Source organism: Sturnira hondurensis, unplaced genomic scaffold, assembly GCF_014824575.4.
Source record: "Sturnira hondurensis isolate 20B ecotype Veracruz unplaced genomic scaffold, ASM1482457v3 Scaffold0008196, whole genome shotgun sequence".
NCBI lineage: Eukaryota > Metazoa > Chordata > Mammalia > Chiroptera > Phyllostomidae > Sturnira > Sturnira hondurensis.
In genome coordinates, this window is record NW_028080827.1 from 9,988,691 (window position 1) to 10,013,271 (window position 24,581).

General features: G+C 42.2%; 1 protein-coding gene across 1 annotated transcript in view; it reads right to left on the minus strand.

The window, feature by feature from the left end:
- PRTG (protogenin) overlaps positions 1 to 2,806 on the minus strand; it is a 141,070-nt gene extending 138,264 nt beyond the window's left edge. Inside the window, exons 1-2 of the mRNA XM_037053944.1 lie at positions 2,574 to 2,806; positions 128 to 430 (exon numbers count right to left, since the gene is read on the minus strand). Of these exons, the coding sequence (XP_036909839.1) occupies positions 128 to 430; positions 2,574 to 2,664 (394 nt within the window). The 5' untranslated portion in view covers positions 2,665 to 2,806. The remainder of the gene's footprint in view (positions 1 to 127; positions 431 to 2,573) is intronic.
- Between the last annotated feature and the right edge of the window lie 21,775 nt (positions 2,807 to 24,581).

Below are 24,581 nucleotides of genomic sequence, written 5' to 3' on the forward strand. Positions count from 1 at the left end.
TTGTTGCCATCAATATCTCCAGGAAAATTCTCAATGTCTGTATGATTTTAGGGTCAGCATATAAATGAGTCAAGAAATCATCAGAATGTTACAATGAAAAACGTAAAAAAAGAATTTAACCACTTACTTGATAAGGTAAGATGAGCTTTTTGACTAAGAATGGCTCCATATTTGTTCATTGCCAAGCACTGATAAAATCCTTCATCAGACTGCTCTCCTCGCTTGCCTTCCACCTCACTGATGTATAAAGAGTCGTTAGATAGAACCTGGATCCGTTTATTTTCAGACACTTTTGCTCCATTTTTCAACCATGTGACCTTAATAGGAATTTCTCCATGAGCCTGGCAATCTAACAAGACTGGGTCCTTTCTTGTGACAGTTACATCCTGTGGTTCTTTTATAAAAAACAGTTCGCTAAAGCACCACACTCCTATATGGAAAAAGGGGGAAGGTATATACAGAATTATTGGTAGAAAATCATTTTGTAACACACAATTGTAAAACACATATTCAGGAAGTAATGAGGCAAAGTTTAACAAACCACATCAGTAACTCGTAAGTTTAATAAACCAATGTGAATTTCAGCAAACCTTTCCAACATATCAGAAATATCACTTTTTACTTCTGCACTGAGGGCTCAGGGAAGATTTCAATAACTTCTATGCCTTGCAAGAATTCTGTTCTCAAGTTTCTTGCTAGAGTTTCAAAATCATCGGGAGAACTCATGAACACAAGCTGTTTGCTACTTTTACAAGCTTGTCAAAAAGATCTTGAACAGAGTAAGTCGTAAAAGTCTAATTTTACAAGAAATCATTAGCAAAACTCCAACTCTGTGAACAAGCAAGTTTATTTCCTTGTCCCTTGAAGTGTTTTTGGAACCCTGGCACCTACTCCTTTGAGAAGAGAGTTTATCTTTCGTGACAAATTACAAGTTTGCATTTTTATACCCTCCCTCAAGGTTGCATTTTTACATCTGCCCTTTTACAGCAAGGATCCTGTCTTCTCTCCTAGAAAGAGATCCATTTACTTAATTTCTGCAGAGTCAGGTAGATATTTAAAGGACAAAGAGTTGACTTTGAAAAGTTGGTAACTCTTGCTGCTGGTACTCAGTGGGTGATCGGATTAGGAAACTTTTATTTCAAATTTTTTTTTTTAGAACTGCCAACTGTTGGGGAAAAATGCGTGACTAATTGGTTCTTACTGTCTAATAGGGATAGGAGATTGCTTAATCAACCAGTACACTTTTTATCGGAGTAGAGGAAAGGCTTTATCCTAAGTATACACATCGCCCCCGGCCCCCTGCAGGATCCGATGGCCACCTAATAATACCCTATCACTTTTTGCACTTAGCGCAAAGGCCAGCTAAAGTCTTGCATATTGATTGGGGCTGAACAGAGCATTAGGGGTTTGGAGGGAACGTTTCATCTTCCTTCTGATTGTTTTGAATCCATGATTACACATGCCCGGTATTGGTCTCAGTAACCTCAGACCCTAGTCACGCTCCCAACGCCCGTACTGACGACTTCTAATGTATGCCCAGGGCGACACGAGCGACCCTAACAGCTCCGCACTGCGAGGGCCACTCCGGAAGGCGCCCATTGTGTTTCCGAGTCAAATCTAACTTTGATCCTTTTCTCATGCTAACAGGAACTAACTCCTCCAGAAAAAAAGCGAAGTACGGGGTTTGTAACCTGTGAATAAAACAACTCAGATGCCTGAACACCTCTCCCACCCCTAAAGACCACATCCACTTTACACGTTTATCTCTTTGAGGATAAACCAACACTGAGGCAAAAGAAAAATTAATTCGTCCAAGTTTGCGCACGGTTAACCTGGAGTTGGGAGGATTCTTCAGAGTCGTACAGACCTCAGGTCCTGCCCCAAAATACCTGGTTGCGAGAAATCCTACTTAGATGCCTTCCTTCTCAGTTTCGGGTATTTTTATCCACTCAAGAGACACAAATCGGCCATGCAACTTCCAACCCGATTCTCTCTCCAATTCCACCTCTCCCGTCTTCCCCTCGTTCCATTCCGATCCAGGAAAGTCGGGGCACTAGGGGTGCCGACCTGGGCGCTGAGTTCACCTACTCTCTCCCCCGCCCTAAAACGTGGGGGAGTCCTCACTGCAAACCCGGAAAGCTGCGCAGAACCCCGGCGCCCCCTGTGTGGCGAGTCTGCCACTGAGGAAACAATATAAATAAAGCCACGTGCGGCCGTGGCGGCCCGGCGGGCGGGCGGCGCGGGGCCCGGGCTGGCTGCTGAGGCGAGGACACAGCCGAAGCGCGGACAATGGCGCGAGGACTAAAGGACGAGAGTGGACAGCGGGCGCCCCGGCCCAGCAGCTTGTGGTCAGTGGGAGCGCAGCGGCGAGGGGCGTGCGCTGGGAGAGGCTCCCGCAGCCCTCCAGCCGCAGCTCCGACGGACTGCGGGAAGGAGACAGGGGCGGATGGTCAGCGCCACCAAGGGGGCCCTCGCCGCACCCCCCAACACGTACCCCCTTTCTCTCTCTCCCCAGCCCACTCGTGCCGTCTCACGCCCTAGAGGCGCAAAAGCGCAGAAGAAAGCGCGCCCACCTGGAACTGAGCCGAGGAGCAGTAGGAGCGCGCGGAGCAGCAGCATCCCTGGCGGCCGCGGCCGGGCGAGGGTTCGCAGAGAAGGCGCCATTCAGCGGGGCTGCGCGGGCATGCTCCCCACGCCGCCCCGCAGCCGCTGTCCGCCCCTGGGTCCCGGCCTCCGAGCTCCCTGCGCCGCGGCTAGAAGCGCAGCTTGGACTTTCCGCTCGGGTACCGGTGTGGCGCGGAGCGGCGTGGCTGGCCCTAGTCTCTCCGTGGTCGCGGCGAGGCCGGCGCACGGACACCCGCTCGCAGGAGGCGGGGGACCCGAGAGTCCGGCCTGGGGGCGGAGTGAGGCGGCGGCTGGAGGGGGCGGGGGCGGGGGCGGCGGAGTGGACAGCACCGCCGCTGCCGGACTGGGGACTACTTTCTACATCTGGCCCCTGGTCTGGGCACCGCGAGGTCGGCGCGGCCGGCGGAGGGAGACGCTGGGAGGGGGTCCGGTAGCGGCCGGGTCGCGAACTGGGAGTGGGGGAGTAGTGGGGGGAGGGGGCGGGCCAGGCCGGACAATGCACCTGGGGGTCAAGCCCCGGCTGAGGGTCTGTGGCCTGCGTCCCCGCCCCCTCTGCCTCCTCGCCACCGTCGAGGACAGAGCCACAAAGGCCAAACCTCCCGGCCTGCCTGCCCCCGGGGCCCCTTTACCGCCGGCTTGTTTAGAATTCGGGGGAAGGAGGAGACGAGGTGGGGGAGGGATAGTGTTGAGAGACGTGGAAAGGCCGGAGACTTCTCCCCTGATGGCCCCTGCCCATCCCCCTCCTTCTCTCACACGCTGAGGCCCTGTGAAGGGAAACTGACTGTTTCCCACTTCAGAGATTTGTCAGAGCGTCTGGAGGCATCTCCGGGTGATAAGCCCCGCATTTGCGGACAGTTCTTTTCCTCGCTGCCCCCATCAGATGCAGCAGTGCTTAGAAACATCTCCGAAGACCCCTGAAATGAACAACTACTTTTGGAGATTTTTTTATTATCTCTCAAGTTAGTCAACTTCTATGAGTTGTGAGGACTGCGCACACAAAAGGCCCTGTCCTAAGAACTGAGGATCTGGAGATTTTTAGATTCTCTAAACTTGCTCTAGGGGACTAGGCTTTGACAGACTACCTGGTTAGAAATTCAAGTGACTAGGAAAGACACAAGTTGGTGAATTTGTTCACGTCTCTTAAAATTAAGCATAGCAAGAGGAGTTAAAAGGTACATTTAAAAAATGGAATCAGATGGCCAACCGTGTGTTAACCGTAGAGAATGTTACATGTGGATTACCATTTGCTAATCCCAAACTAAATCTATGGCACATGATGAGGGTACAGGCTAAAAGCCCACCTTAATGAAAAGTGCTGACAGAAAGCTAGCTTTTGTCACTAAGACATCAACATATTGTCTTTAGCATGTTCCCCAAATCCTTATGAAAAAAGAGGGGGATCAACAGTTTTAGAACATCTGCTGGGAGAGCAGCACTACCCTCCCCGGAAGCTTTAATATAATAAGGATCAGTCTGCCTGACAGTTTCTTCTTAAAGCGAAACAGTAAAACCCTTGAATACATTACTTCCAAAACCTTACTTAAAATTTACATGAATTTGAACTATTTTAAAGCATCAGAATAAAGATTCGTGGAAAAGGAAAGTGTTTAATGGTGATAGAGTGGAACTTCTACAAGAATGTTTTCATTACCTGATAAATTTGTACAAAATGATATTTCTGGGTGCCACTAAACTAGGTGCTTTAAAAAAAAATTCTGTGACATTCTTCTCCCTCTTGATTCCCTCTCCTCCCAGTTCCCTTCAATTGACCCAAAGTGCTCATATTTCCTGGATGAGAGAGCTCCTGTGCTCTCTTTCTTGAACAAGTCAGGAGAATAAAGGCTGGGGGAGGGGAGAGAGACGCTAAAAGCAAGGGAAAAACATTTTTTTACCTGCCACTTTGTCTTTTCTTTAATATTTCAGTTAATCATAGGAGACTGATTCTTATAAGATGGCTTTGGACCTTGAGTCACAGTAGGGAAGAACATTGCGTTGCATCTAATATGAAAAAACCTAATATAATACATATGATGATATGATATACATAATGTAATGAGTAAACAGTCCTATCAAACTTTTCTAGTATATTTACTGTCTCGTATTAAGCAGCAAAAAACTTATTCTGATGATGTGATTATACCATATTATATAAAATTTGCTGTATACCCAAGATCACTCATTAATATGTGATAACTGGAAAATAGAATCATGTCTTCTGATTTGCTTTTTGCTTTTTCTACTGTGACCCTTTCTGGTCTTTACATTTGAAGAATTTAATGTAAACTTCTCTTTTTTTCTTTCCTTTCTTTCTTTTTTTCTAAATACCTGTTCCTGTTGACTTCAGAATTTATGGCCTACTTCTTTAAATAACACAATACATATCTTCTTGGACAGTTACATTTTCTTTCATGTGTAATGCTTGCCTTATATGATGTACTAGCTGCATAAGCTACTTCAGGGCTTGTTTCCCACAGTTCTCAAATGTCCCACAGGTTCTAGCATATAGTCAGGTAACCACTGCAGTGGCTAAGAGCATGGTTTTTGGTGGCTCACAGAGTTCAAATTTCAGTGTGACATAGGTAAATTACACAATCAAAAGTCATCTTTTCAATGTGAATAGATATAGTACCAATAGCTGCTGTGAGACTAAATAATGCATGGAAAGTATGTGGTGCATAGCTCTATAAACAGTAGCCATTATTATCAATATTTAGTTGGTAAATATTCCCAATAGTGACAAATCTTGGTCCTTTCAGAATTAGCTTCATTTTGAAATATTCAAGTGTTATAGAGTCAAATCTGATTAATTTGTTTGGTAATTATGCTGGTGGAAACTCTGATGCCTTCTTTGAATAGTTCCTAAACTGGTCCTGAAAGTAGAAGTGCTTAGGTGTTTAACCTCCCAAACTTTCCCCCTTGAAGGATAAATCTCATTGAGGTAAATGACTAACTAAGCCCTACTTTGCCTTCATGTTCTAAAAACAAGGACAATTATTTTCAGATTGAAAAAGTGGAGCCTATATAGTTTTAAAAAACAACTGAAACTTAAAGGTAGATTTTAAAAAATTTTTTATTTATTTTATTTTAGAGAGGGGAAGGGAGAGAGAAAGAGAGGGAGAGAAACATCAATGTATGGTTGCCTCTCACATGCCCCGTTACTGGGGACCTGGCCTGCAACCCAGGCATGTGCCCTAGATTGGGAATCAAACCAGTAGCTTTTTCGTTTACAGGCCCACACTCAATCCACTGAGCTATGCCAGCCAGGGCTGAAGATAGGTTTTTTAGAAAGGAATTGGGTTTGTTAATTAAATTCAAATCTCCTGGTCCAAGTTTGGGGGAGGGGAGGAAGTCACATAATTTTACTCTTCAAATTATACAGCTGTATCAAATGATCTCCAAGCCCTCTGACTTCTAAACATTATCTGGTTCTATGGAATAATAGGGCTATTCATATACACAGAGAATGAGAAAATGCAGCAAAAGTCTGGAGTTGTTTAATCTTTCATTTAATGAACATTTATTGAGATCCTACTGTATTGGTTAGAAAGCCAGACTTGGATGAGGATCACATGCTATGATCTTCACACAATTCCAGGAATCACTCACTGATGAGCTTTCAGAATGTTGCCATCAGAAGCATTCTGAAATTGATTATTTTTATTTTATGTATTTATTCTTAGAGAGAAGGGAAGGGTGGGAGAAAGAGGAGAAAAACATCATGTGAGAGAGAAACATCGATCAGTTGCCTCTTGGACATGCCCTAACCAGGGACCAAACCTGCAACCCAAGCCTGTGCAACCTTTCGCTTTGCTGGATGATGTCCAACCAACTGAGCCACACGGGTGAGGGCATAAAATTGATTATTTTTAAAATGGGTGGTCATACTTCATGGGATTGTAAAATGATACAGCTGCTATGGAAGACAGTATGGAGTTTCCTCAAAAATTAAAAGTAGAACTAAAGTCTCACTTCTGGGTATATATTCAAAAGAATTGAAAAATAGAATCTTGAAGAGATATGAGCAAACCCATGTTAACTACAGCATTATTCACCACAGCCAAATTGTGGAAACAACCTAAATGTTCATCAACATATGAATGAGAATGAATAGATATAAATATATAATCTCAAAAAAAACAGAATTTACTTATAAAAATTGTGTATTTTTACATGTTTAAACTTCAGTCACCTCCAAAGCACTCTCCCTTTGATACAACACACCTATCAAGAGGTTTTTTTTCCACTGCTCAAAACAATTTTTGAACCCATCGATTTTGATGCCTTTTTGTGCTTCTGCTGTTTTTGTGTATGTGTGCTTTGCTTTCAGTTCTTTCACATCAGCAAAATGTTTCCCTGTGAGAACTTTTTCATCCTGGGAAACAAAGAAAAGTTGCTTGGGGCAAGATCAGGTAAATAGAGAGGGTGGGGAACAGGGGTCCTGCAGTTTTTGGTCAAATGCTGCTGCACACTCAACATGGTGTGGGCAGATTTGCTCATAAATCACCCATCATGAAATGGGCAAACAGGTTGAAAGAGTCTTCAAAAAAATAAATAACTGAAGCCTAACACAGCCTCTTACAACAACGCCAGCTGACAACAGTGATACAGATGGGTTCCCAGAACACTCACCTAGAGCGGGAAGCCTCTATTACAAGGGGCCTGCCCTCCAGAAGATAATCCTGTTTTGGAGGTTATATATACATATATCATTTGACCCGAAAAGAAAATGGAGTCCTGTTGTATGCTACAACATGAATGAAGCTTGAAGACCTTATGTCAAGTGAAATAAATCGATTGATTTATTTGATTCTTCAAAAAGAAGAATAATGCATGATTCCACTAATATAAGGCATCTGAAATAGTCAAACTCAGAAACAGAAAGTAGAATGGTGGTTGCCCAGGGACTGGAGGGCAGAAAAAATGGGGAGTTGTGGTTCAAGGGTATGGAGTTTCAGTTAGGCCAAATGGAAAAAATTCTACAAATCTGTTGTACAATAATGTTGATATAGTCAACAATACTGTACTGCACACTTAAAACTGTTAAGAGTAAATTTATATTATGTGTTGTTTTACCACAATTTTTAAAAAGAGGATTGTAAAGGCATTGGAAAAGCAGTGAAGATGATAAGGCTGAAGCTAAGAATACGTAAATCAGGGTAGGTCAAGGAAATGAAAAGCAAAACACATCTTTTCAATTAAAGATTTGACTACCCACAACTTATCATATTCTCATGAACTATTGATTGGCTGTTAAAAGGATTATGCAAAATAACATTTGATTGAAGCATCTCCTCACTTCTACTCAAGGGCTCTGTGTTGCCAAGTTTCTCTCTGAAATCTCTTAAAATCTGTCCTCCACTCGTTTTCTCCTGTCACTGTCCATGTGCCAGTTCTCAGTTCCTCTCGGTTGCATTAGAATAGGATCTCAAAAGACTTTCCCAAAATCTTGCAAGCTTCCCATGCTCTAATTCATTTTTATTGTTACTACTAGGTTAATTTGTCTGAGATCAAGTTTTTCTTTTGATCAAAAACTTTTGCTGCCCTTTCAGCTGACTGTAAAATGTCAAAGTATTCATTAAACAACAAATGTTTTAATCCTAATGGATCCCCAATTAGGCCCCAATCTACCATTACAAATTTATAGTCAATCAGCCCTGGCTGATGTGGCTCAGTGGATTGAGTGCCAGCCTGCAAACCAGAGTTGCCAGTTAGATTCCCAGTCAGGGCAAATGCCCGGGTTGTGGGCCAGGTCCCCAGTAGGGGGCACGCAAGAGACAAGCACACATTGATGTTTCCATTTCTCCTTCCATTCCCATCTATCTAAAAATAAATAAATAAAATATTTTAAAAATTTATAGTCAATTTTTTACTATATGTGTTCAACACTCAGGCCAAAGTGAACAACCCATGGTGGTAGCTGAGTGGCACTTGAATTGTCCTAACTCTGAGTCTTTGCAGGAGCTCTTCCCCAAACCTAGAATACTTCCCTCACCTTTTGCCCCCACACTGTAATTGAGATCCTTCCAAACATTATCTGTATTTTCAGAGGCAACACAGATCTCATTTTGTCTGATGTCTTACAGTATTTTGTGGCACATAACATGCATATTTCTTATTAGCATTTTGAGGCCACAAATCATATATCATTTGTCTTTGTGTTCCTTACAGTAATGACACTGCCTTGCAATGAAGAGGAACTGAATAGATGTTTTTTAGCTGAAGAATTAATGAATTACTATATTGAAATACTGATTAAATAGATGGAAAGCAACTGGGGGAAAGTTCTCTGGTAGAATAGTAAAAAGTCCTATACTTGGAGTTGAATCTACCTACTCTGTATTATTATCACTGGCTTGAATTAAAATGACAGAGGACATATTTATCTGAATTTACATGTAACACAATGCAGAACTAATGTACAAAAGTGAAATTCTTCCACTCCTGGTAGTTGTCTAGGAAGGTGCATACTAAGAAAAGAGATCCTGGGGACTCCTTAAGTGGAGATTGTTACTAGTACACAATTTCCAGGAGAAAATAAGAGAGTCAAGAACAGGAACCAGTAGTAGTTCGTCAAGTACCAGAAATGAAGGGGTCCTTCTGGGGAAGGAAAGGGGAGGTGCTAAAGGGTTTATAGCAGAAGTGAGCACAGGACATGTAGAACTAAAGGCAAGAGCCCTGGACATCACTTGGGATACACACCAGCAGTGGGGCGAGTCTTAGAGGAACTGCTAAGGGCAGACATGTTCACTCATTCAACAAAGTACTGAGCATTCAGTGTGTTCCAGGCACTGTTGCAGATTGAGTTATAAGAAAATTATGTAGCCATTGAATATTGTGCAATGTTGTGCAATATATTGTGCAATATATCCTGCAATGTTCAGGATATATTGAGAACACAGATTACACTCCTACAGTGGGATGAAAGGGGAAGGGAGGGAGCACACCCCCAAGAAGTATGAAGAGTTCCAGCTTTTACCCTGCTTGCATGCTATCAAGTTAGCCTATTGCTATTTTATGGGTACTGTAGAAAACACAAAACTCCTGCGTCAGAGATGAAGGACAGTTATTACTCACGGCAATGTAGTAACCAGAGTACCAGCAATTTTTCATCTGTTCCCCATGTCTCACATCCCACAGGGCAGCACAGTGAGGGCCAGGTGTCACCTGCACATACAGTGGGTTGTGCTACAGGAAAGGATCCCCAAGCTTGAGGAACCTAAATCTTTTATAATTGTCATGAGTAGGCCTGCCCTTTGCTCTGGAGGGAGACACTATCTCCATGGCTATTCACTACACAAACATCCTTGAAGAGGAAGTCCAGACCAAAGTGCAGCTGGTTCCTCACTTGCAAGGTGTACAGAAATGTGAGAGGACCATAAAGAACTATCTCCCAGCACGTGCTTCCCAGTGGAGCTGTTATCTGTGGTGAATTGTGTGGATGTGTGGAAGTTTTCTAATTGGACTGGATTGGGGTTAGTCTTCCAGAGAGAATAAATAGTATGACTATGGCACTGAACTACGAAAGATCAAGCCATACTAAAGAAACTACAAGTAAGTCATTACTGCTAGCACAGGCTACATGGAAGGGTAGAGGGTCAAGGTGGGGGGCATGCCAGAAGAGGCCTCATGCCAGGCTAAGGAGCTTGAACTCTCCCTGGGGGCCATGATTTCCCAAAGGCTGTCCTTTGGATGGGTTGCCTGTGGTGTACTCTCTGCTATGTGCTCTGTGCCAGGTATTTTAGCAAATTTACCTCAGTTCTCACAACCAGATAAGCTAGGTATTTCTATCCTTGTTTTACTAGTGAGTTGAGGCTCAGAGAGGCTATGGAGCTTAGTCTGGTTCACACAGCAGATGCATGACAAAAGCATGATTCCCCCCCAAATCTACTTAGAGCAGAGTTCTTATGCTTAGAACTCTCACTGTCCTGGGAAAAGTAGACTAAAGAGAAGAGTGGTGGCTGGAGGTGGACAAATAGAACTACTGACAGATTCTCACAAGATAATTTTTACTAGCCAAGAGTTGTACCTATATTTCTCATGCTCTGAAATGACACTACTCACTGGGGCTGGCTGGCACACTTTCCATTCTCCTATCACAGGCTACCTGAGGTTGCCACTTTTTTTTCCCTGCTTTGCATGAACCAGCAAACCACAGACAACTGGTACAGCGGGGCCACATGATGGGTGAGTCACAGCTCCTTCATTTTTCAAATGACATGGAATCTGAGGTAAATATAGGCTCCTGGGGGGGGGTTGTTTGTTTGTTTGTTTGGTGGATTTAATTGTATTTGATGGACGGGAGTTAAGGGTTGGGCATGCAGGAACCTGAATTCTCTGAGGGTTTTGAGAAAAGGACCTATAGACATTGATCACACTGAGCCAACAATGTGTGGTTGCAGTTGTGCTAATGCAAACCTGTGCTGTGTTTGTAGGTACTGACCAAGACAAGGAAGGTTTAGTCTTACTATACGCCGCTTTGGTCATACTAGGTCTAGCATGTTATATTCATCTCCAAATTCCACATTGTAGGAGTCAAGATGTAGAATGCACGCAGACAATAACCAAGAGGGTAAAATGTTTGGAAACCAAAATAATATCAGTAACAGCAACAACTAATCCATTCTGTAGATGACACAGACTTGTCGAGGCTCAGAAACCTTCTCAGGGTCACACAACCAATAAATGATAATGCAGGATTCAAATTTGGGCTTGTCTGGCCTATGCTTTGTTGCTTTGTGTCTATTTGTTTCTGTAACCACAGCAAAAGTGGCTTCACTCACCATTTGATTCAGATCTGTCTTTGATTGTGTTCAGAAGTCTACAGGAAACAGAATTTAATATCAATTGAACTTTTATTTTAGGGATTCTACCACAATGCATCCAAGAAATAATAAGCAGAACACACAGATTCATGAAACATGGGAATGGGATGCATAAATATAATTTCTGGCATCTGAAAGTGAATCATTCTCTCTTCTTCAGCAATGGAATTATTTCACATAAGAATTCTATTTTCATCTCTACATGATATAATTTAAGGGAAAGAAGGGAAAAATAGGAAATGAAAAATTTGAGGATACTGAAGAGAAGTATAGGGAAAACCTGGAAAGGAGACCAGTAGGTGAAAAAAAATGTTTAGACCAAAGGTGTAGGATTTTTGGAATAAATTTACAACATTACTGTGGGATTTAGAAATTTCCATCTTGCAGCAGGTCCTTCTGCAGATCTCCCGACCACCAAAGAGGTAGTCATGCTGTGTTTGGTAGATGAGAAAAAAACAGAAAGCTGGTGGTGGGGGGTGGGAACGCTGTGCAGGAAGATACTGTCCCCAGCACTTTCATGCTTCATTAGAGGCACTCCAGGGGTCCAAAGGGACCTCAGCACTCCATTTCTAGACACACCCATGCTAAGCTTTTATTTAGTACATTCATAAATCTTTTATGACTGTCCTCAAATAGTGCACCATGCCTCAACACCTCTGCATAGCACCTAACAAAGTGCTTTGCACACAGTGGACCAGGGGGTGCCCATATTTTCGAAGGAAGAAACTGCCTTTCATTTTGTCTCCTGATGGATGAAGTGGTGCTAACAGTTTATAGTCCGTGGTCTGTATGTGTGTGGTGGGGCTGATGTAGGAGTAGGGAGAGAAATGTAGGTCAAAATTAGAGGCCTCTGAATTGTATCTGTCCCACTCCCAACTCTCCTGGCCAGCATATCGAGTTTCAAGGAACGCCAAGCTCTCCACTCCCTGCCATGGGAAATGTTGGTGACATACACACAAATAGTGGCAACCGCCAGTCATTGCTTGCTGAGTTAGGTTTTATAAACCAATACTTTTCTTGATCAACTGCTCAAAGACCTCTATAAGTTGGTAAGTACTTCATCTCTCATTGAAAATGCATTTTATGTCAGGGAAAATTTCAAGTTTTTCACAATATATTAGTTCACTATTACTCTTGCTCCTATCTACAGTAAATCATAGCACTAGCGGTATTTAGTATCTGCTGTTTACTCTGTTGTTGGGTGGCTATATCCACACAGTTCCCCATCTCTATCCAAGAGCTCATACACCTATAGATTGTTGACACTAAGTACTCATGCTTCCAGCAACAAACACACATATGCATTTCTCTAATTTGTAGATTGTATGGCTTTCATTGGCGAGGGATCGATATCATGTAAAGGTAGTTAGGGTTAATAGGTTAGCTTTAATCATTATAGACATAGAATTTTTTGAAGTTTCTGCAACATAACAAAAGGTTTTTTGATCACTGCTAGGTGTGTTCTAGATCTCTTGGCTATAAGAGTTAGAGAAGAAAAGGTAAACAAATGTAGGGAGATATATAAACATATAAATAGATTAACTTTGCTCTGGCTAGCATTGTTCAGAAAATTTATATTTTGGAAGTTCAAATTTTTATTAGCATAACTAAGACTGATGACTTAACATGTTAGTAGTTGTCCGATAATTATTCAAAAGTACTATCTACTACCCTGACCCATGTGGCTCAGTGGATTGAGTGCCAGCCTGTGAACCAAAGGGTCACTGGTTTAATTCCCAGTCTAGGGCACATGCCTGGGTTGCAGGCCAGGTTCCCAGTCAGGGGCATGTGAGGGGCAACCACACATTGATGTTTCTCTCCCTCTTTTTCTCCCTCTCTCCCCTCTCTAGAAATAAATAAATAAAATCTTTTTTAAAAAGAAACTTCTCTTTTAAAAAATTGTCTACCAATAAATACTTTTTTATAATGTAGAGCAACTTTCTTTTCTAGTGTTTTTAGTGATAACAGAACTGTAAACAAACACTGAGTAGTTTTATATGTTTTCATTTTCCATAATAAAGATGTATGACTATATATTTGGGAGGGATAGGTATGACAAAAATTAGTCCATCTTAATCACATATGTTTTAAGAATTTAATGAAATTTTTACTTGAAAGATTGATCCTGAAGTTACTCTTGGGTTTGATGTCCACTAAGCAATCATATTCCCACTCATCACAGGCAAATCCCATTCATCACTGAATGGCAGCAGCTAAAGAGGAATGGTAGGTGCCCTGGGTACTTGCTTTCAGTTCAAAGCCCTTTCACTAGTGAGGAAGTGTTAATTTCATCAAAGACCTCACAGCGGCCCCCTTCAGAGCCTGTGAAAGGGCAGGGAACCCTATTCTGAGTCCCAGAGAGGGGGTTCTGCTTTATCACCTTAAGGCAGGGAAGGCGGGTAGAGCTGCCTTCTCTTCTCTCTCTTCTTCCACCTCAACTTCAGAAATCGTACCTAACCCAAGGAAGTCCTGACTAGAATCTCGCTGGGAGTTTTCCAAGGCTGCCCAGTTTTCTGATCATGTGGAGGGAAGCAGAGGAAGAACAGAGACAGAGGGAGGTGAGGGAGGCCTGCCTTGGCCACCCCTGCTAGAGAGCGCCTCATCCTCCCCCACTGTCATTCTCTGTCCCCTTACCCAGCACAGCAAACTTTCATGTCTTTATTTGTAGCCTATCTATTTCCTCCCTCTCCCCCTAGAAACCTTTACCTGGTTTACAGCCAACTGAGAATCTTCTGGCGTAAAATGGACATTTAATAGCTCTTCAATGAATGAATTAAAGCATTTTGTGGACATAATCATTTCATCTGTTGATAGTTTAATATTAATGTCAAGAGAATATTCTTGAAATGTTAGTTATTTGAAATAGACTCTTCCTCTGATTTGAAATTCTAACATGTCCATATAAAAGAGCTTTTTTGAGGAATTTCTTTCAGGCAGCTATCTTAATCAGTCTTTGGGTTAGTCAGTCAAACGTGTGCTGCCCACTCAGGCACTCTGCTGGACGCTGAGAAATCAAGATGAAATGGCACAGGCCCGACCTGCACAAAGCTCCCGACATAACTGTGGAGACAGACACATAAACAAACGCTGACAAGGTTCTGTGATATGTGCTGTAGCAGCAGTGTGTACACAGAGCTGGGAGGGCCTGGCTGGGTAGGAATGTGTTTCAGTGATGGAGAGAACCATTCAACACAGGATATAATTTAACATATTAACTTAAATGTTATTAAAGTAACATTTATCATTTTACATAGAGTAAAAAGTTATGATGGAAGTGAGCAGCTCTGTGCACAGCCCACCCTGCTCTTGACCAGCGCCTCGTCCAGTCTGGGCGGCCACTCCAGATCTGGGCGGCTGCATAGCTGGTCCTGGGACTTTTCTCCCAGCCCACCAGGCCTGGGGCCACGGCTCCTGAATTCCATGTCTCCATCTCTCTTACTTATTCCTTTATTTTGCTAAAGCATGACTTGTAGTAGATCTCCAAGAAAGGGTGCTTGGGAGTTATCACTGAGTCCTTGACTATCTGCAAAATGCTTTTGCTCCACTCTCATGTTTGATTGGCAAAGTGTGTTAAGATGGAGAACTCTTGGTTAAAAATCATCATCCTTTAAAATTTTGAAGACATCCACCATTTTCAGCTATCATTTTTCATTGGGGAGTTCCATAAACCATTCTGATTCTTAATTCTTCGATGTGACTTGTTTTTACTCTTTGGAAGGTTTTAGGATTATCTGTTTATCCAAGGTGTTCTAGAATTTTATCATGTGCGTTGGTGTAGGTTATTTTCCAGTCATCATTTCAACAACCAGTGGGCTCAGAATTTCTGAGTTGTAACTTTTTTGGTAAATTTCTTGAGAGTAACAGTTTTACTGACTTCTATAGGCTTGTAAGGTTGTCTGTCTGGTTAGGACTTCAGAAGAGTCAAAGAGAAAATTACATTTTGAATAGTCATTTTCAGTTGTTCGCCTAACTTATCCCAACTCAAAATTTTGTAATGTGAGAGAAATTTCAAAAGCAATGTTATTTTCTTAAAAAGTAAAACAAATACCTTATAACAATGCCTTCCATTTATATAATTTTTGTAGTTTACTAAGTATTTTCACAAACTTGATCTCATATTATATTTACCAGCTATTTTGAGTAATTTATAAAGAGATACACCACAAAAACAGTGAATAAAAAGTATTTGACTTTTTCTTGTTTCTATTTCTTGAGGAAATAATAGATGTGTGATTTTTTTCTCTAAGGGATTATTTCAGCATTTTCTTTGTTCTAGATAAATTGAAGGTTATTGACAAAAGGCTGTCTGGTGAAGAATGTAAAAAAAAATTTTTTTGGTAATTTGGAGATAGAAACTGAAAATCCAAACAGAATAAAGACAAAAAACCACAAAGAAGTAGTAATCTGTGAGATGAAATGAACTGATCTTTTAGAAGACAGAAATTAAAACAAAGTGCTATACTTTATTTTTTAAAGATTTTACTTATTTATTTTCAGAGAGGAAGGAGGGAGGGAAAGAGAGGGAAAGAAATATCCACGTGAAAGAGAAACATCAGTCAGATAGCTGTCACATGTTCCCTACCAGGGATCTGGCCCACAACCCAGGCATGTGCCCTGACTGGGAATTGAACTGGCAACCTGTTGGTTCACTAGGCCAGTGCTCAATCCACTGAGCCACACCAGCCAGGGCACTTCATACTATCTGGAAATCTATTTAGATGGCTTAGTTCATTAAATACATTTACTACTTTTGGTTACCACAGGCAACAATGTTGCTAAAATTTTTGCCACTGCATAGCAAGGATCACCTTTCCTCCAGTTTCCAATAAAATTTTCCTAACTTTCCTATAAAACCTCCCTGTCAGCTTCCTCCCAGGCCACCAGGCTTTCATGGCTTCTTGTGAAAGCCCTTTAGACTTTTCCTAACACTCTCCCCAAGGTTCTTCTAGTTTCTTCCCATTTTTTGGTTCCAAATTTCTCTCATATTCTAAGGTTTATTTTGGCAACAGCCCACATTTAGACATCAAAATCTGAACTGGTTGTCTATTGAAATATAACAAACTACTCCCTCCAATTTAGTGTCCTATCAATAAAATAACAGTAATATTTTGTTATCCTTTGAATGTATTACTTCTCCATATGACTGCCATAACAAATTACCACAATCACAGTGGCTTAAAACAACACAGATTTATTACTTGTAGTTTGGTAGTTTAGGAGTCTGAACAGGTCTCCCTGGGTTAACCTCAGAGGATCAGCAGAGCTGCCTTCCTTTCTGGAGGTTCTAGGGGGATTGTTTTCTTATGTTTTTCAGCATCTAGAGGCCACCATATTCCTTTTCTGGTGCCCCTCTCTCCGCCTTCAAAGCCAGCAGTGGCAGGTGAGTTCTCACATCCCTCCATCTGACCTGCCCTGCCTTCCTCTTCCACATTTAAGGATACTTGTAGTCACATGGGTAATCCAGGATAACCTCCTTAATTTAAGGAGAGCTGATGAACAACTTTAATTCCATCTGCTACAGTGAATCTCCTTTGCTATGTAATGTAACATTATCACCGGTTCTTGGGATCAGGAGATAGACATCTTGGAGAGGGAATTATTATTCTGCCTATGACAGTGGATTAGAACTTTCAAGGGTATCTTAATTCAGGGTCTCTTATGAGATTGTAGCCAAGGTGTCAACTGGGCTTGGAAGATGCAGTTCCCAGGTGACTCACCAAGTTTAATCTGGTTCTTGGTGAAAAGACTCCCTCTCCCCCAACACGGGGCTCTCTTCTGTTACTTGAAAATCCTACTATTGACTTTCCCCAGAGTGAGTGATCCAAGAGAGCAAAGCAGAAGCAGCAATGTCTTTCATGATCTAGCTTCCTAAGTCACAGACCAACACTCCCATCATATCCCATAGGCCACAGAGCCTAACTTTGACACACTGTGTGTGTGTCGGGGGTGGTACCATACAGGGTGTGAATAGCAGAAGGGGAGGCTAATTGGGGCCCTACTAGAGGCAGGCTACCACACTGCCACACCCTCGGTACGAAATACTTTCTCACCACTTCCCTGCCACCCGGCTCCTGTGTGTTTCCTCTGCCCCATTCTGACTTACACTACCCTTTGTTTTGCTCATTTGTTTACAGGTGAGTTTCACTTTCCATCCTTTTGAGCTCGTTGTGGTTAAGGGTTATGCTTTACTTAGTTCTGAATCCCTAACATACAGCACAGTGTGGTTGAACTAAATTTAGTTAGGGAAAGAAAGTCTGAGGAACAGAACTTAGAAGCAAACTCCACTCTTATGAGGGAGCCTTGCTGAATTTGGATGGTGTTGCATTTGAAGACTAGCCAGAGACAATCTTGAGATGGTAAAACCTTGAGTAATAAGATATCTTTACAGTATGTAAGGAACTTAAAGGTTGGGTAGTGGGTATAATAATTCTTAATCAATAATAATAATTGCTCTCCTGCCTTGAATAAAATTGCAAATTGGCAACCATGCTGATTACCTGCAGTTGTTCTATTTTTTCTTTTTTTAATATATTTTATTGATTATGCTATGACAGTTGTCCCATTTTTCCCCCCTCCATTCCCCTCCACTCTGCACACCCTCTCCCACCCACATTCCCCCCCTTTAGTTCATGTCCATGTGTCTTAAGTTTTTTAGCATTCATATTTCCCACACTATTCTTGCCATCCCCCTGTCTATTTTCTACCTACCATCTATGCTACTTATTCTCTGTACCTTCTCCCCCTGTTTTCCTCCTCATACTCCCCTGTTGCTAACCCTCCATGTGATCTCCGTTTCTGTGGTTCTGTTCCTGTTCTAGTCATTTTCTTAGTTTGCTTTTGTTTTAGGCGTGGTTGTTAATAATTGTGAGTTTGCTGTCATTTTACTGTACATGTTTTTTATCTTCTTTTTCTTAGATAATTCCTCTAACATTTCATATAACAAGGGCTTGGTGATGAGGAACTCCTTTAACTTGACCTTATCTGGGAAGCACTTTATCTGCCCTTCCATTCTAAATGAAAGCTTTGCTGGATAGAGCAATCTTGGATGTAGGCCCTTGCCTTTCATGACTTGGAATACTTCTTTCCAGCCCCTTCTTGCCTGTGAGGTCTCTTTTGAGAAATCAGCTGACAGTCTTACGGGTACTCCTTTGTAGGAATCTGTCTCCTTTTCTCTTGCTGCTTTTAAGATTCTCTCTTTCTCTTTAATCTTGGGTAATTTAGTTATGATGTGCCTTGGTGTGTTCCTCCTTGGGTCCAACTTCTTTGGGACTCCCTGGAGCTTCCTGGACTTCCTGAAAGTCTATTTCCCCTGCCAGATTGGGGAAGTTCTCCTTTATTATATGTTCAAATAAGTTTTCCACTTGTTGCTCTTTCTCTTCCCCTTCTGGTACCCCCTATAATCAGGATGTTGGAACATTCAGAGATGTCCTGGAGGTTCCTAAGCCTCTTCTCATTTTTTTGAATTCTTGTTTCTTCATTCTTTTCTGTTTGGTTTCTTTCTTCCTTCTGGTCCACTCCCTTGATTTGAGTCCCAGTTTTCTTCCCATCACTATTAGTTCCCTGTGCATTTTCCTTCATTCCACTTAGTGTAGCCTTCATTTTTTCACCTAATTTGTGACCAAATTCAACCAATTCTGTGAGCATCCTTATCACCAGTGCTTTGAACTGTGCATCTGATAGGTTGGCTATCTTTTGGTTGCTTAGTTGTATTATTTCTGGAGCTTTGATCTGTTCTTCCTTTTCAGCCATTTTTTTTGTCTTGTCACACCTGTTACATACAGAAGGGCGGAGCCTTAGGTGTTCACCAGGGCAGGGCAACCCAATGTCTGGGTTGTGACACTGTATATGGGGGTGGGGTCTGAGAAGGGAAAATGGTGCTTGCTCCACTCTCTGACAGTTTTCAGTCACTTCCCCTGCTACCACAAGCAAATTGGGCCCTTCTGGTGCTGGTTCCTGGGTGGTTGGGCTTGTGTGCATTCTAGGACCCTGTGGGTCTCTCCAGCAAACTCTCCTCTGAGGCTGGAAGTCTCTCCCTGCACCTCAACCCCCACAGGTGTTTTCAATCAGTGTTTTGAGGCCTTTAAAAAATATTTTATTTATTTATTTTTAGAGAGGAAGGGAAGGAGAGAAGGAGAGAAACATCAATGTATGGTTGCCTCTCATGAGTCCCCTGTTGGGAACCGACCTGCAACCCAGGCATGTGCCCCGACTGGGAATCGAACTGCAATCATGTGGTTCGCAGGCCCGCACTCAATCCACTGAGCTACATCAGCCAGGGCTGAGGCTTTATTTCTTGATGCTGGGACCCTGGGTGGCGGGGTCTGTCTCACTCCCCAGTTATATGCGTGTGAATGTGGGACTGCCTGGTCAGCCAGCCACCCGGCACAAGGTACCTTGCTTCACACTAGCCCCCTCGCTGGGTCTGCCCATTGCTACCCCACGCCCTGGGTCTGCCAACCACTGCCTGGGCACCTGGAGTCTGCCCGCTGCCATCTTGTGTACCCGGGGTGTCTTGCACACCTGGTGTCACTGCTTCCTGTGCTGCGACCTCTCTCTGCTCGCCTGCCCGGCTCCGCCCCGCCTACCAGTCTGGATGAATGTGTCTATTTCAGATCCTTGGCTATCCAACTTCCATACAGTTCAATTTTCTGTCAGTTCTGATCATTATTTCATTTCTGAATTTTCGTTGTCCTTATTTTGGTTGTGCGAGGAGGCACAGTGTGTCTACCTACACCTCCATCTTGGCTGGAAGTCTGCGGTTGTTCTAATTGTCTATTTGCACAGGGAGACTGCTCCCTCTAAACAAGTTGTTCTTGATCTGTCAACCTTGGACAGCATAATAAGAACTAATAACTGAGGATGATTATTTGCCTATGTAGGCCCCATTCTTTCTTTCCAAGCCTCTCTACACACCAGAGAGACTGCCGACAACTCCTCTAAAGATAGGACTTATTTAGATTCCTAATATTTCCGTTTCCAGCCATCCTGGGTTCTCTCCTTCTTGAATAGCAGCATGAAAGTCTACGAGGGCATATGCTATGTTTGTTCTGTGAGTTTTCCAAACTGTGTATTAATCTAGACTCTCTAGAGATTTTGGTATTAGTGAAAATTTTTGCAGCATCCTGTGTTAGTGAAAAGGGTTTTAAACTAGACAGCTTGAACTTCTTAACAGAAACCAGAAAGACTTTTGGGTACTACGTGAATTAAAAGAAAAGAATCTGCCAGTTTCTGGCCAAGAGGTGACCCCTATAAAGACATATTTGTTAGTTGTGAATGACAGAGGTTACAGAGCCAGCAGGACCATTTCTAAAGTGCTAAGCTGACCTTAGGTAACAAGGGCATGAGGTCAGGATAGGTCAGGGTTGGTTGAGGAGAACTCTTTGCCTTTTGTAGGGAGCTTTTAAAAGGATTCAACTTTCTTTCCCTCCCTCTCTTCTTTCTGGTTTCTCCCTGTATGTCTGTTTTCTAAAAGCCACCATGATTTTAAAACTGACTTGCAGGTTGACCTCCTAGTCTAGGGGCACACAGATAACCAGATGCTGGGATCCAGACACCTTTCTGTTTGGGAGAGTGGCCAAAGCCATTAAGCCTGGTTTAATGAATCTCCTATCCCTCATGCTACCTGTAAGAATTGTTTAAATATGATATGGCTTCCAGTTCTTGGCTTTATTTCCTTTGGTTTCTCTGAGTATATGAGTTTGAACTGGTACCTTTGATGATCTTGAGCAAGTCATCAAACAGTTTAGGACTCATTTTTCTCATCAACAAAGTGAGAAATTTGGACAGCATGATATGGTCTTGCTTCTCATTTTGTTATTCTGCGTAGTTCAAATGTGTATGCTTTTTTTCCCCCTTGATTAGTAACAAATTAAAGACAAATCTTATTCTGTTTTTTATATTATCTCTTTGGGAACAAGGACACTAGATTACTTTTGTTCTTACAAACTATTCTCTATGCACAATTGTCTGTATTCTAGAAGATGGAGTAAGTCATTTGTGTACTTACTGACCCTTTGTCTTCATCTTAAGAACTTTAATATAAGCTCCTAAGAATTTGCCCATGATATATGCTCAGCATATGGTTGTATTTGGTTTCTTTGGCAGCTTACCTGTATATTACTTAAGTAAGCTTCTCTACTTTGCAACAGTACTTTGGACAATGATTTCTTAATAAAAGAACTTTGTCTTTCCCCTCTCTGAACATTTTAAGGCACATTTGGACAGGCATCTTTTAAATAGAGACATTCAGTGTTTTGCTCACATATGTCTTAAATGATTCAGGGACATTTCTTCCTCATTAACCTCTCTCCATCAATCTGAAAGGGAAATCAAGACCTCATCAGAATTCCCCTCTGCTTCCACACTTCCTCTTTCCCTTTCTTTGGGAAATCTGCTAGAACCTGGGTCTGATTTTGAATATTTTCCAGGCTTCCAGCTGCAGTGATCTCAGCTCCCTGAAACCGCAGTTGGCCACATCATCAGAAGGCACCCAGAGGAGGCTGCTCCAATGGCTGGAGGTTCAGAAGCACCCCCTACCCACACACCCACACACACCGGGGAGTGTTTGCTTGCTGAGGGCTTGGGGCAGGCATATGGGAAGTTCTGGCTGCCAGATGCTCACCTAGCTCCTTCTGCCTCTGTTTCAGGGGACAAATAACCAGGGGAAATGAGGAAATGACTGTGTTAATGATTGTGGCACCACCAAAATCTAGGCTATGTGCTGGAGGAACAGAACGTGGGGAGGGAATGCTCTGAGAACGTGATTGGGAAGTATACATTTGTTTCTATCTGATTCGATTATTAAAAAGCAAAACTCAGGTGGGGGCTATAAGGGGACTAAATGGTAATGGAAAATATAATAAAGATTAAATTTTAAAAAACTCAACTGGAAAACTTTTAAAGATCCTATTGGCTTTATTCAATGACTCATGCATCCCATCTAGATAATGGAAAGGACCTCCGAGGAGTTACAGGAAATGAAAAACTTGTATAGGCAGAAGGGAGTGGGAACAAGGAGTTATACTAGCAGAAAGCAGGTTGGTTGTGGCAAGGTCACTTTCCTAGGGGATGGTGGTGGTCTGTCTTGCCCAAGACCGCAATTAAGTTTGGTGATGTGAGTCTTAGCATAAGTGGCTCCTTTTTGGACTGTTAAATTTTTTTAAAACACAATTCAACAAATATTTGTACAAGCAAAACTCTAATGTGAGCATGGGGGTGCATATAATATGCAAGAAATATAAGATGTGGGTCTACAATCTAGTGGACATGGAAGAAATGCTCATGAGAATAGAGGAGAAGTCATTCTGATGGGAAGACTTCAAGAAGGCTTCCTGTATGAGATAGCATTTTAGCCTGGTGTTAAAGAATGGGTATAATTTCATTTCAGATTTTGCTGGGGGGTATGATGCATATTCCTGGGAGGAAAACAACAACAACAGGAAAACAACTTGAAGAAAATCCTAGAAAAGGCAACATGTGATGAGAGGCAAATGAGTAGGAATCAGTGAGTAGGTTTTGAACAATTAAATTTAAGCTTAAAAAATCACATTGAGGAAGAGAAATGTAAAATTATAATTAATAGCTGGATGGAGAGCAGAAGAAAATTTAAAGACAAGATCACTTTGGAGGATTAATTTAAAATTACTTTTAAGAAAACAATAATATAGGTAGATGGCAAACACCACTTTGTATGATATAGAACACATTGGAAAAACCTCTGTAGTATTTTAGACATAATTAGGATTAGTGTAGAGGTGGGAAGGGGGGATAATACTCTCATATTGGATAATAATTCTTATATTTAGGATTATTATAAGAGCAAAAAAGATAATTTAGGCAAAAAGCTTAATATTAGGCTAAATCCCTAAATGGTAGTTGTTGTTGTTATTATTTTTAAATGTTTTATGTTTATTGCTCTTAAAGTTACATGAAATTTAACCAAGTACAAAAAAACAAGACTTGAAAAGTACTTGGCCTTGAGAAGAGAGAGGAGGAAACCATCAAAACATGACCTTGAGCATTTGGAGAATGAAGTGCCATGCACCAAAGGTGCACGTGGGGATCTGGGCACTCTAGTCCCCGGCGGGCCCTCCCCTCCAGCCTTGTGCTCTAAGCTTGACCAACTTCTCCAACGGCTGGAAACCACTTCTGTTTCCCTATCAGTTTCCTACCCATCGCTCAAGCCTGGGCCAATGCCAGCCCCTTCTTCAAGGCTTTTCTCTCCCTCCAATCAGTGTTTCCTCTGGGCACTCAACACCCGCTGCATGTACTTTGAGTATCCAAACCTTGTGTATATGTCTACCCCACTGAACTCTTCCGGGTCCCTTGCACTTGGTGGGTACCCAAGAAACATTCACTAAAATAAAATGGGACACATAGTGAGTTTAAAGTTTACTATAGATGAATTTGTAATGTAGGTGTTGGGGATAGCCCTCAATCTCAGATATATAAAAAAGTAAATTTACTTTTCTTTAAGTCCTATTCCCTTCTCTCAGGGTGACAGAAATTTACCGTGTTTTTCAGACCATAAGATGCACCTAGGTTTTAGAGGAGGAAAATAGGAAAACAATTTTTGAAGCAGAAAATGTGGTCAAATATTTAATAACATAAGTAACATAATATTTCACCAATGTAAATATAAACAGAACTCAACAGCAGCATTAACAACCATTATTCCTCCCAAATTTTGGGTGGGGGGAGTGTGTCTTATAGTCTGAAAAACACAGTGAGTCAGTCAGGGAGTCTCTCCTGCTTTTCCCCAGGACTAGATGTAAGTCCTGGAGGCTCATCCAGAGCCTTGTTGTACTCAGTCTACACAGCTCATGGCTGAGGGGCCCCTTGTTCCTTGATTATTCTCTGTGCTTCTCAGGCTGAAGGGAATTCATTCCACACCCCAATCCCTGTTTCTGGTGCTCTGACACCCACTCTGGCACCCTGGGCTGTGCTGCCTCTGGGGTCTAGCAGAGGACTGGGGACAAGGGTTCTCTGCCCTCACCTTCAAAACCCATCTGTGGTTTCTATTGTCATCCCCACCGCCACCCTCCAGGCCAAGTTAGAAGAGGCAGGCAGGGCACAGGCATCTTTTTCTCAGAAGCTACTCGCTAATGATTCTATTTTATTTTACTAAAAGATTTT